General features: G+C 48.6%; 3 protein-coding genes across 3 annotated transcripts; all 3 read right to left on the bottom strand.

Annotated features, from left to right (window-relative positions):
* Window positions 1–1,697: 1,697 nt before the first annotated feature.
* Window positions 1,698–2,673, bottom strand: DFJ58DRAFT_913899 (uncharacterized protein; the record flags this gene model as incomplete). Its single annotated transcript, XM_041395350.1, has 2 exons — window positions 2,439–2,673; window positions 1,698–2,411 (listed from the first exon to the last, which is right to left on the bottom strand). Exons 1-2 carry the CDS (start codon window positions 2,598–2,600, stop codon window positions 1,698–1,700), a joined length of 876 nt encoding a protein of 291 aa, XP_041244187.1. The 5' UTR covers window positions 2,601–2,673.
* Window positions 2,674–5,809: 3,136 nt separating this feature from the next.
* DFJ58DRAFT_359521 (WD40-repeat-containing domain protein) lies at window positions 5,810–8,846 on the bottom strand. Its single transcript, XM_041380013.1, has 9 exons — window positions 7,364–8,846; window positions 7,269–7,301; window positions 7,192–7,215; window positions 7,019–7,123; window positions 6,777–6,956; window positions 6,569–6,724; window positions 6,405–6,512; window positions 5,975–6,345; window positions 5,810–5,915 (listed from the first exon to the last, which is right to left on the bottom strand). Exons 1-8 carry the CDS (start codon window positions 8,363–8,365, stop codon window positions 6,082–6,084), a joined length of 1,872 nt encoding a protein of 623 aa, XP_041244186.1. The 5' UTR covers window positions 8,366–8,846; the 3' UTR covers window positions 5,810–5,915; window positions 5,975–6,081.
* Window positions 8,847–10,345: 1,499 nt separating this feature from the next.
* Window positions 10,346–11,464, bottom strand: DFJ58DRAFT_727593 (uncharacterized protein; the record flags this gene model as incomplete). Its single annotated transcript, XM_041385496.1, has 8 exons — window positions 10,346–10,480; window positions 10,537–10,595; window positions 10,649–10,717; window positions 10,767–10,832; window positions 10,891–11,031; window positions 11,083–11,128; window positions 11,182–11,292; window positions 11,339–11,464. 8 exons carry the CDS (start codon window positions 11,462–11,464, stop codon window positions 10,346–10,348), a joined length of 753 nt encoding a protein of 250 aa, XP_041244185.1.
* Window positions 11,465–12,771: the final 1,307 nt, after the last annotated feature.

Raw genomic sequence — 12,771 nt, 5'->3', positions numbered from 1 at the left:
AGCACGTGCGTGTTACGGTTCTGCCAGGTGTCAATTGCTGACAAGTACTTCTTCTTCTTTTCCTTGTCGAGATAGACTGTACCTTGGGCCAGATCCCACATGATACCAATGTAAGGGTTAGCATACGCGAAGTCTTTGTCCTTGAGAGGCTCCCAAGGAACATCCAGTTCTGCTGAAGCGTCGTCAATGTCAGACAAGTTACATGAGAACTTGGCGTCTTCGGTTGATCTCGGTGACGCCTCTGAGAGATCAGTGATTGGAAATCTGCAGTCTTTATCAAACTCTTCAAGAGTGCCGTCTTCAAACACGAAGCCGCCAAACCACACTCTGCCCCGGTCCTGATGCATACCTCTCTTAATGATATCTTGGTGCCAAGCTCGCCTCTTTTCGTTGTATGCTTCAATGTACTGCTTAAGAATTCGTATGAACAGGTGATCATCGACCCATCTCGATGCGGGCCCGATTCCCCGCGAACGAAAAAGGTCCAGACCAGCATCAGCCAAGCAGCCATAAGCTCCCGCTGATGGTCGTAAGCCGAAGCACATGCAAGTATCGATGCAAAACAGGTCTTCCAAGATACAGGCAACCGACCCTGGCCATTGGGAAGGGTGAATGGGTACGGTTCGGTATGCTTCCAATACGTCCCTGATAGCAATTTGAGACCCGGGGGGTAGGCGACTGATTGTGAGTGCAACGACGTGAAAGGTGCCCCAGGTGCTGGGAAAATTATCCAGATTAATGTATGAATTGATAGAAGCATTAGGGAATTGTGTAGATGCGGCGTGAGGAAAAGAGTAATTTTGAATGATGCGATAATGCCCGGGGCGACCCGGCTTAGGAATAATGGAGAATGGAGATGATTGAAACGGGCCGATGAGATCCTCGACCTCTTTTGCTCTAAGTGGCCTGATGTACCTTCCTTTCTTAAGCTCAATTTGGATGATAGCAAGGAACTCTTTTTGATATGACACAATGGATTGCTTGTTGGGTGGCGTTTGTGTAACGTTAATACTAGGAATATCCAGATGAAAACCCTTCCGCAGACCCTCTGGAATGTGTGGGTATCTGTCAATGAGCCCTGTCGACGCGAGCCTCGATGCCCATGCTTCCGGGTTGTACAGCGTGAGTGCTTCAAGCTCTCTGCGCTCAAGAGCACGTTTGAGCTCCGTGAGATGCAGCACCGCATCCAGAACAGAAGTGTCTTCGGTCATGAGTGACCTCCGAGCACCCTGCTGACCCGCTGCCAGTCGCTGCAAACTGGTTTGCCGTCCCGCATTGTGAGGACTCTCCCAATGTGGGAGCAGAGAGTATTGAATGCATCGTCCCAGGTTTTGAGGGCCTTGCATTCGATAATCCTGTGTGGGTTGCGTCCAAGGCATACGGCACAAGCGGAGAGGACTCCCCCATTTGCGCCCGTCCGAAAATCCTGATGCGGCTTCTTTCCCCTGCCCGAGCGTTCAGGAGACGCTGAACACTTGCGTGACTCCTTCCAGTCTCGCTGCCTCGATGAGGACGAGCCACGATGGTCAGACTGTGATGAGGAATGTGGCGTGTCATGTGGCATGTTGCATGTGGCATGTAGCATGTGGCAGATAGCATGTGGCATGTAGCATGAGGCGGGTGTGGCATGGTTAATTTGTTTCGTAAAGTGAGAATGCGCGAAACGAATTGATTAGTTCAAGAACTTCATTATCTCTTTAGTAGACGCTGACCTTGTAGTCCTGCTCGTTGTCTCTCTTGTTGCGATCTTCCCAATACACTCGGTCTCTTGTGGCCTTCAAAACTTTCTCATTAACGATAGAGATGTTGTATGGCCCTACTGAGGACTTTGCAGCTGCATGCCAGGATCTGCGCTGCTCCGCTTGATAGACGAGGAGAGCTTTTTGGGCTAATGGATCTCTTAATGCACGAAATTCGTGGACTTGTATATTCATCCAAAAACGCGCCATCATTTGAACTCTGTCCTCTGGCCAGTCCACTTCTTCTACCGCTTTCAGAAAGCGAGGACAGGCTTGACAAAACTCCTCGAAGGGTAAGTTTTCGTCATTGACTACTGCACGTGCGCTTCTGGTCGATGCTGACGATACCCACGCCATTGACCCATTCGCTAGAGTTGACAGTATCATAGTGTCATCGTCGACGGTCTTCTTGAGATTAGCCTCATCCAGACCGTCATTGGTAAAATACCATAACTCCACGTAGTCACCTTTGTCCAACTTCTTAAGAGCGTAAGAGCACGGCGTGTTGGCAGGATCGTCGGGGATGCCGGCCTCGAGAATCGGAATAAACTTGTGTTTATTTTTCTTCCTTTCTTCTTTGCGTGCTACTTCTTCCTCGTCGATCCTCTCTTGATTGAGTCTTTCTTGTTCCTCTTTGTCTAGCCTTTGACGTTGTTCTTCTCGTTCCTCGTCCTCATCTACTTGTCATTGCCATAACACTTTGACTGCATTGTTGTTGGCCTCCCAAATGTTCCTAAGCAACTGCATGGCTTGAATTTCGGTCGTGTTCTCGTTGACCAATTGTGCGCGAATGTTGTCGAAGACCTCAGACGCATAGTCCGGACAGATATTGAGGTTCGGGTTGTTTCTAATTCTCAGCATGTTGAAAATTAGTCTATGCTGACAATCAACTGCTGGTATGTGACAGAGAAGCGACGAAACGAGAGTGTCGTCGAGGAGTGGATGAGTTGCAAGTACTAACGTGGTAGTACGAAGCAAGAAGGTGGGAAACACGAAAAATCGTGTCGCCACATAGACCTAATTCTATCTTCGTTCTCGTGCCTCGAACTCATATAGAATACAACACCAGTCACGGTGGCGCTGAAAGCGCTTTGTGTCACGGGCGAAAGTTCGGCGTTATCCGGCGGCTGGAGTGTAGTCCCGTGATCCGCAGGCTAATTTTAGCCCATCTGGGCTGAATGCACTAAGGCGCATAGACCGCGTCAAAATAGCTACGCCCCTATCACTGTCCTAAGCCACCATACAAGTTCTTAAATCTTTACCACCTCCGTGAGCAGGACGTGACTCAGTCATTCGTCTCCCCAACCCTCCAAAAATAACATCCTTAATACATAACTTGTTTCGATTGAAAATTTGAAGCAAGCCAAACCAACGCTAATCGGTGGGTGTGATCATTTAGAGTGATCATTTAATAAATTACTTTTACTTACATCCTGCATGCAAGATATTTCAACCTTACCGTGTATTCATCAGCCTATGTTCAGCACAGACAACACGAAGTGGTACAGACTGTCATATGCTACGCACCAGGCAGTTGTGCAGCGTTACACCCTCTCAGGATCTCCTGTCAATGAGACAGACCCGAATTCGGTCCTCCACTGCTGGAAGATATTTGTGCAGTGTACACTTCCAGATGATAATTCTCGGATTGTCACGCTGGACATGATGCCCGGCCAGGACAGTAGAACCGGTGCCCTGGCTGTGACAGAAGCCCCTGACGAGTCATCTCAATCAAGTGTTGCTGACGTTCCAGAGGACGCTGCTACTGATATCACAGTTAAATCTCTTTTGGATTTACTGGAATATAATGGGCGCAACCGTTTCTTATATGACAGCACCGCTCTGGATGCCGGTTCTGGTGCCACACGGTTCTTGGTGATCTGGAGAGAAGAAGATTGGTTTGCGGTGGTGCCATCTCCAGGTTTGATGCATACGTCGCAGAACAAAGCCAAGAAAACCCCACGTGGTTCCCACTACCGACCCGTGAAGGCACCTTTTACTAGTAAAAGCCGATTTAGGGTATTATTACATGTCAATTTAAAGATATGAATGAAGTCTCGTCAGAATTCTACATTCTTCGAAATGCATACGACTATAATATCTCTACCGTTCTGACGTTCAACATGTCGCGAATAGCAGACACGTCCTTGACACGTGCGATGATGTCATGATCCGATGCGATTCTTTTGTATTCCCCACCACGCTGCTGCGCTAATAAAAGTGCGCCGAAAGGCTGTCCAAGGCGAACGATCAACCTCAACGCTCGCGACTGAGACTCCACATCAACTAGGCCAACTTCTTTAGGGTAGCCCCAAGATAAATCGTCTAGTGGAGACGCAGGCACTGGTCTGCATATCGTCTGAGAAATCAGACAGCCCGACGTCATGACGATTCCAGGGACGGACAAGTAAGAATCTCTGCCGAAAAGGTCTCGCCTGCGAGAACTGAGTCAGCTTGTTTTCGGTGGTGATTAACAAGTCTTGAAGTCCGTCTGCTTTGACGTCATATGTGAAACATGTCTCCCGGTGTAGACCGTGCCTCCTTCTGACTCCTGTGACAAGAAAGGTGATGCAAGGAAGGAGTATTCTGCGGTTCGCGAAACGAGGAGCGCGCAGGTTGTCAAGCTGGGTATACAATGCCACAGCCAACTCTACATCCGCGACACTTCGAAGGTTGGCGACTGACGCCTGCATCTCATCTTCGGATAGCGATGGTGGTATGCATGGCGGCGCTTCGTACAAGGCAATGTCGGCTGGCAGACAGCTATTGAACTCCGACGATTTTCCGACCCAGTCCAGGGCAGTGATGTCACCCGACTGAGCCACAATCGCCTGCAACAGTCGCCCGAGAGCGTGATGCTTCTTCTCGCCGTAGATTACAGGCAGGTGGACCCCAAAGATGCCAAACAATGAGTACGCAATATCTTCCTGCAATGTCGTGACACGTGTCGACGCCCATTGAAGTTTCTCTCGTGCACCTCTCATCCCCGGACAGAAGGCCACGAGGGCCTGGGCGTTTATGCCTGTTGCATCCTCTAACTCATGCATGATAGCGACAGACTCCTTGTGGTTGGGAGAGCGGTCATTGAGATATGGGGTCCAATCTGCTTGGTAGAAGAGAATGACTTTGGGAGCCAGAAACTCTTGGACAGTCCATCCTCGTGTGTTCCAAGCGCTCTTTGCGAGTGCGCCAGACTTCGATGATGGCGCAACGTCGGATAGGTAGACAATCGTAAGAGGTGAATGGCGATACCAGACAAACATAGAGTTGATCGATCGCTGGAGCTCAGCATTGTTACTTTGATCGATGCAACATGTATCGCTCCATGCCCAGCGATACCCTGCATCACGGGAAGTTTTGCAGAACATCTGCAGCTTCAGCATGGTTCCGACTGGATCCAAATCGTATACGGCCTTGTTCTGGATGTCGAGTAGCAGCGGCTCCTTCGTTTCCCACCTATGCGATAACATCACCCAACGGAAGTACATCACCACCACCTCTTTGATGCACTCCATTTGAAGGTGCCCATGGGTCATCAATGAAGACATAAGTCTCTCGTATTCTGTGCTCTCCATGAAGGCATTTGTCTGTGCCTGTTGATCGCACAGATATCCAGTGGAGGTGTCGAGTAAACGAAGTGGAGCGGTATCCAGGTGAGCACGAATCGCTTCTCGAATAGCATGTTCTGCTTCACAAGGAGTGACATAATGATATTGCCGACGTAGTTCTGGAAAGAAACGTGATTATGTTCATGTTGAGTCATGAAAGATTCAGGACTTACGTTGTATCTGCGCGTCGGAAGCATTTTCCAACTTGGAGAGCATGATATTGAAGGTCACGACTGCTTCATCATAGCGATGTACCCCATAGAGCGCTTCGTGCTTTAGTTCGTACCCAGTATAAGACGATGGGTCGAGTTCGATCACCTATGCATCGACAATGTCAACACAATGCTAAAAATTATGCATGTCATCTGCACCTGTTCCGCGTCGGAGAGGGCTTCCGCATACAGGTTCTGTCCCAAATTCTCCTTACCGCGGCGTACAAAAAGGGGTTCGTATGAGGGATCTAGCCCGATCCCTGCCGAATAAAGCTCGATAGCTCTTGCATGATCGTTTGTAACAACAGCGTCTTCTCCCTTGGCCACACAGCGTGCAATGCAGTCTTGCTTGAAGGCTAATCAACCTCGGGGTCAATATCGATGCTCGAGTTGTCTAAGGTCATAAGACACTCACTGGTAGACCATCCGAGACAGCTGGTCTTCTCAGTCCCATCAATCATGCGCATCATGTATTGATACGATTCGACCGCTTCGATCACTTGATCCGCGCGGAGGAACGCGTCACACCGTTGTTGGTGGACGGTTCGCCATAACGAATCCAAGTCCCAACCGAAGAGCTGCAAAGCGCATATCGTCAATTATTGGAAGTGCTGTGACGTTGTAGTGACGCACCACGGTGAATATCTTTAATCTAGGTTCGCAGAGTGCCGTGCGCAAGGACAAACCAGTCAGGGTCGTAATGAGGACCTCCGTGGATTGTTCAGCAGCTTTGAGGTACTGCCCATTCTCAAAAGAGATGTTTGCAAGTTGTACATGTAGATATGACTAGCGAGTGCATTTCAGGAAGACGGACGACACTCTGTGAATCCTGACATAAGACTCACGTTTACGACGCTGCACGGAAGTGTATCTAAATGCTGACAAGTAATGGTTAGGTCTTGAACTCGCCGGACTGCCTCGTCGTGACGACCTGCATTGAAAAGCGCGACAGCCTGAAAAGGTGGAGACTGAGACTGAGACTGACCAACTCAAATGGTATGAAGAGTACCTTGATCAACAGTAAGAGATTGGTGGTCATCGAATCATGAGTGGCAAATGTGAAAGCGAGATCAAAAGCTTCCATGGCATCCCAAAGTTGCCCCTTGCCGCAAAGGGCAATGCCTTTAGAGATGCAGCCCATCAATGAGGGTTGGATAGCAATCGACTAGATCACCAAAGGAGTCAAATCAACAGTCATGATAGGCTGAGTGTCTTACGTTGTCTGCATCTCGAAGTGCCTGGTCCCAATCTGAATTCCGTGCCATCACAACTGAGCGACTGGCATGAGAATCGCAGTTGTCACCATGAGTGTCGATCTCCTGGGTCAGAATCTCTTCAGCAGCATGCAAGTCCCCAGTGATGCATGCATTGCGAACCGTCGTGTTCATAGGGAGATTCTGCATAATAAAACACGCTCACATTCCGTAACAAGCAGATGCACCGAAGGGAAACAACCCACATCGAATAATGAAGGAAATGTGCGTGTGCTAGAGGCTACGTGAGTTTCCGAAGAATGATTGCTCGTAATGTCGCAATTGTCAGAGGATTCAGATTCGTTGCGTGACTGTGCCATAGTGCGGAAGAAATAAGCTGAGTGAGGAACAAAGTGGAAAATCATGCGTAAGAGCGTACCTGGATGTCACTTTGAGCGATGTCCTTCATTTATTGTCATTAACAGTATATGATACCGCAGTAAGAAGAGAACTTACTGGTAAAAGAGGTGTCGACAGAGCATCATGATTCTGGTTTGAAAGGTCGCCGGTCAGGACTGACTATAGGATTCAGAACGGCAATACAGGCTTACGGCACTGTCTAGCTCTTCCTTCAGCCTATCCTCCGCACTATGATATTCCTCGAGTATGTTCTTGATGGACCAGAGTCGAACCTTCCCATCTCCATCTCCACTCATGAGCAGTTCTCCATTGGGAGAAATTACGACGCAGCCGACCCAGGTGGTATGTTCAAGTGCCTGCCCTATCTGTTGGTGTGTTTTTGTGCTCCACAGTCGCACAGTATCGTCACAAGATGCAGTGGCAATGAAGGAGTCGTCAAAAGAGATGGCGAGCGAATAGATCCAGGCAGTGTGACCAGCGCAAGGTTGACCAATCTGGTCTGCATCTGACGAGTTCCAAAACTTGACTGTTTGGTCGTACGACGCGGAGACAAGTTGCTGGCCGTCATGCGACCACACAACGTTTCGGATCCGATCTTGGTGAGCGTTAAACTTGAGAAGAACCTCGGCGTCATTGGTGTGCCAAACGCGAATGGTATTGTCTTTTGATCCCGAGGCTAATTTCAACCCGTCGGGGCTGAATACCACAGTCAACACCAAACTGTCGTGACGAAGTGTTGCGAGGACAGCGCCAGTCTCTACATCCCATACAACAACCGTGCAATCAGATGACCCGCTTGCCAGTCTTTTACCATCGGGGGAGAAGCACACCGAGTTCACATCGCGCGTATGCTTCGCCAGCGGTTCCAAAATCATCTGCTTGTTCTCCGCATTCCAAAAGATAATGGTTTTGTCCTCTCCACCGCTCGCAATTCTCCTATCGTCTGGGGATATGGCGACTGATCGCACCCAGCCCTTGTGTCCCTTGAATGGTGCTCCTACCAATGCTCCTGTCTGCACATCCCAAATTCGCAGGGTTTTGTCCGATGAACTCGTGACAACCCTTCGACCGTCTTTGAAGAACGCAGCTGCCAACACTGACGATGTGTGTCCTAGCATTATTCGTGGCTGCGTTGAGCGCTCTTTCACAACAAGGTCTGCGTTTCTTGCCACATCCGAAAGCTCGACTGACATATTGTACTGGTCTAGAGAGAGAAACAGATAGTCAGTAGCAAATGACAGGTACGTTTTGTGGACATGTTTATATTGTAAATTTGATGTGGGGTGAGAAGCATCGTTCTTATGCCCACAACCCACCTCATGTAGGCGCTTTTCTAGTGTTCCTGGTGGCTCCCCACCTCGCCGTTACAACGTGGATCTCATTTCGTTTCATCACCACTACCGCCTGTGCACAGCTAAATGCTCGTCGTATGTGGTATCTCCTTAATTGGTGTGCAGCACTACCCATTCGAAAGAGCTTATATCTGGAACCCTATTTCTGCAATCTTTTCCAACTGAAGTCCTCTTTCATTATCAGTTACCACGCCTCGCCACGAGACGATAGATAATTGCTAGGCTCTAATGTCTTCACATTTACGGAAGTTCCAAAATCGAGGCGATGTCTACTGAGGTTTCGTGATCTTAACAGCGCCGTTATGTCCAATATATCCTATGTCTATGACCCCAAAGGACTTCATTCTGAAGGAGAGGAAGAAACAGTAATAATGACTACAATCGATAAGGATGTGGCACGGGGATATTTTTGGATACAGGTACGGCCAAGGTATGGATGAAAACACATCTGATATCTGTCATTTGAATTACAATATTTATCTCTAATGTCCTAACATCCATCGTGTCATGATCAGCAGCCGAGTACCTAACATGTGCAATGATATTGTGATCTAACGCGATTATGTTGTACTCTCCACCACGCTGCCTCGCCACTAAAAGTGCGCCGAAAGGTTGTCCTGAACGATCAGCGTTGCAGGCTCAATTCTCGCAATTGAGACTCTGTATCAACCGGTCCATCTTCTCCGGTGTACCCGCCGAACGAATACTATTTCAACGGAGACTCGGACTCGGCGGACCAATCATCCACGCTCCACGTATCATCTCCAAATCCAGGCAGCCCGGGAACCACAACGCATCCACGGACAGATAAACAAGAACATCTGCTGAGTGAGCTGTGCCGGCTACAATTGAATCGACTTGTCGTCTGTAGTGATCAGCAGATCGTCAAGCCGTTTTTTTTTTTTTGTATCCATTTGTGTCCATTGAGAGAGTAACTCTATGTAGGACAGTACTTGCTAGTCTAAGGGCCCCGGTGCCCTGTCGCATCTCTGGAGTCACGAATGCCCTGATGTGAGACGTGCTCCATCAGTCCGCCGTTCCTGCCGGCCGTTTTAGACGTGCCCTCCTTCGAAGATGAGATGACTGTAATTATACATGCGGTGGTGTGTGTCTTTTCAGTGTAGTATATATGGCTATGCGCGAGCTCGACCGCGAGTGCGGAGGTATAAGAATTCTGTGGATAGAGGTATGAGTAATGAGGTTTGGGGTTGGCGGTTGGCCTCTGTATTCTCATGTGGTCTGGTCCGTGGGGGCGGGAATTCTTGATGGCGAGCGTGGGAAGGAGGGGGTTTATTAGGTGTCGGTGGTATGGGGTGGGGATTATAGGTGCTGTATGGTATTGGGTAGGAGTGATGGTGAGGCATAGTTTCGTGGTGTTGCATAGATGTTCATAGGTGTTCATGGGTGGGATTGGGACTGGCATGGGTCGGGCATGTATCTGACTTGGCGGTTTATCCGTCAAGCCGTTGTCTTGTGCAAGGCCCACACATTATCAACTTAATTCCATCAAGACTAGTCGTGTTCTCGTGGATTGAGTATAGAGAAAACCGAAAAAAATATTGCATATTCAATCATAAACGACGACAGCTCGATTCCTCTGGATTTCACGGAGCTTCTCCTGAACCAAACCTACAAAGTGACAATTCCTTAGCTTGCGGGTTCCTGCTGTGATTCTATTATTCGACAATTGGAGGATTCATGTCAAGACAGCATCAAACCACCGTCAACGGAAATCTGCGTGACCGGTTCCTTATCTCAGTTACTGAACATACCAGTGGCTCAAATGAACTTACGCATTGTCCTAACACATAGAAATACAGGTTAGCTCTCATACAGCCCTTGTGGGATGGAAAACTTGCCTGTAATGAAATGGGCCTCCTTAGAAGAAAGGTATGCAACAGCGCTGGCGACATCTTCCGGCTGTCCGACGTATCCGACTGCAGAGGTGTCAATCGTCTGTGCGGCAATTTAGCCAAGACATCTTATGGTGGATACGAATCTCCTGGTCGCACCTTTTGAAAGTAGTCGTCCTTGTCACCTCGCTTTGCAACTTGAGCCTTTGATGCGACAACTGTCCGTGATTTTACAGTGACGGAACGCAAACAAAATACTTGTAGCACTTACCCATGGGTGTTGCTATGATGCCCGGAGCATAGGAATTGACTGTGATTCCATATTGTCCGAGTTGCAGTGCTTAATGCGGTCGTCAGTACTAATGCATATGCATAGTTAACGACCTTACCAGCCGCTTGCGTTATGCCTCTAACAGCAAATTTACTTGCACTGTACGACAACAGGGGGGATGTGGCTTCATAATAGACATAGCGTTTTCAGGCGCCACACTCGAATCAGGGAAAGCCTCTCACCCTGTATTCCTACCATGGAGCTGGCACCGATGATGCGTCCGCCACGTCCCTGTTTTATCATCTGGATTGCGGCGTATTTATAGCACAGGAACGCAGAGGTGGCGTTGATTCTCATCATGCGGTCCCAGCCTTCTAGAGTTTCTGCATGAAAAAGTGAGTATGCCAGGGTTTGTTCACGATCGATCTACGCACCACTTAAGATATCTATCATGGCACTAATTCCAGCATTCGCGACCATCTGCGGTAGTATGTCATGAGTCAAACGATCACGCATTCTGCGTCGCTACTCACGACGTCCAAGCTCCCTAGAACGTCAATTACAGAATCAATCATGCTCTTCACCTCGTCCTCTTTACTGACATCGCAAGTCACAATGCATGTCCTAGGATGGTAGGAGCCCTCCTGATTCTCCGCCTCGCCGAAGTTCGGCTGCGAAGTCTTCCAATACCTCTTTCTTTCCGGGTAGATCATTGAGCGCTAGATCGAAGCCATCTTGGGCTAATCTGATTGCTATCGCACGGCCGATTCCTTGTGCTGAGCCGGTTACGAGGGCGACACCTTTAGATTGAGACATCGCGGATATCGATTGAACAGTCCCAAGATAATCTATGGACATTAAATACCTTTTGAAATGTTTGAAGTACATGCACTTATCATTATCTCAGGCTACTGGTATCCAGTAGCCTGAGATAAAGGTCCAAAGGGGATAAAACGCACTTGCAAGCCTTCAACGTCATCGTATCAAAAAATTATGACGTGGGTCTCCCCAGGGTGCTTTACGTTGATTGCGGTGAGTTTCCGACGTTATAGATGGCTTTATACAACTTTATATGCCAATATAACGAAAACCTTTTCTGTATATGATCATATGTCAGTATATGTGACGATATCTACGGCTCACCAGTCCTCTGATCAGCGCCCACCCGTCAGTTTTCTTGACAGCGCGCTTCGATCGAGTCGGTGGTCATTGTGTTCTACGTGAGAAATAACGCGTCGTAATATTGGCTCGCCCAATCGCAGAGGACGTGCGAGGCCTGCCGGTCAAGGAACGGTTGCCCTGACTATTCTCAGCAGGGTATCCTAAAGTTTCTAAGTATGAAGCCATGTCATAGCGAATACGGTCTTCTTAGTTGAACGTACCGAGTAATCGAAGCTAAACTGACAGCCTGCAGCAGGGTTGCGGATCACAAGAAAACTCTCCCTTCCTGGGACAGAAGGAAACGGCCAGCTTCGCCCAAGAGGTACCCGCAAACCTCGGGGAAAATGTACATGAGGTTGACTTAAGACCCAGGGGCCAGTGCTTTCAGAGTGATATCTGGAAAGTAGGCTGGAGGCCATCCTTTCCGCACTCCGACTTTTAAGGTTTTCAAGTTAAGTAAGGGTTCTAGAACTTACCTCCGAGTCCGATGGCAGATCGATGATAAAGTTCAAGTCGGAGTGAGTCTGCTGACTCGGAACAAATAGATAACGGGTCCAGGGATGCCCTTGCCAAGGAATGCCCTGTCCAAGGGCTGTCCGGGAGAGTTGCACGAAAGCAGTCTAGTTGAACCAATATCATACTGAGCGTTTTGGGAAGCGCCCGAAAGATAATATTGTTGTGGTTGGTAAAAGGAAAATTGCTAAATTTGGCAACCCTCTTAGATGGGCGGCATATTACATGTTACAGGTGGCGTCAAGAGTTACGCACTCGGGAAAGGACCTAGGGGGTATCAAAATGGTTCCTATTGGGTTCAAAATTTGAGCATCAAATGTATAGATGATCTTAGATTGTGGAAAGTGATGACATATGCCAATCGAGACTTGGTCGAGAGGCGAGGCCAATTGGAAACTCTCCGATTTCCAGTCTGACGCCATTGACGATGAGGTGGATGAACATTGAAC

The sequence above is a fragment of the Suillus subalutaceus genome (assembly GCF_016647625.1).
Source record: "Suillus subalutaceus strain FC151 chromosome Unknown DFJ58scaffold_49, whole genome shotgun sequence".
Classification (NCBI taxonomy): Eukaryota; Fungi; Basidiomycota; class Agaricomycetes; order Boletales; family Suillaceae; genus Suillus; species Suillus subalutaceus.
The sequence above is the reverse complement of the archived record's forward strand: the minus strand, read 5'-3'. Positions and strand labels throughout refer to the sequence as shown.

What these genes read in the sequence shown, in the direction of transcription:
- DFJ58DRAFT_359521 (XM_041380013.1), bottom strand. Translation starts at nt 8,365, where the DNA reads ATGTCAGTCGAGCTTTCGGATGTGGCAAGAAACGCAGACCTTGTTGTG. An exon ending in TGTCGACACCTCTTTTACCA is followed by an intron (nt 7,216 to 7,268) that starts GTAAGTTCTCTT and finishes CAATAAATGAAG; the next exon opens with GACATCGCTCAAAGTGACAT. An exon ending in CATTTCCTTCATTATTCGAT is followed by an intron (nt 6,957 to 7,018) that starts GTGGGTTGTTTC and finishes TTTATTATGCAG; the next exon opens with AATCTCCCTATGAACACGAC.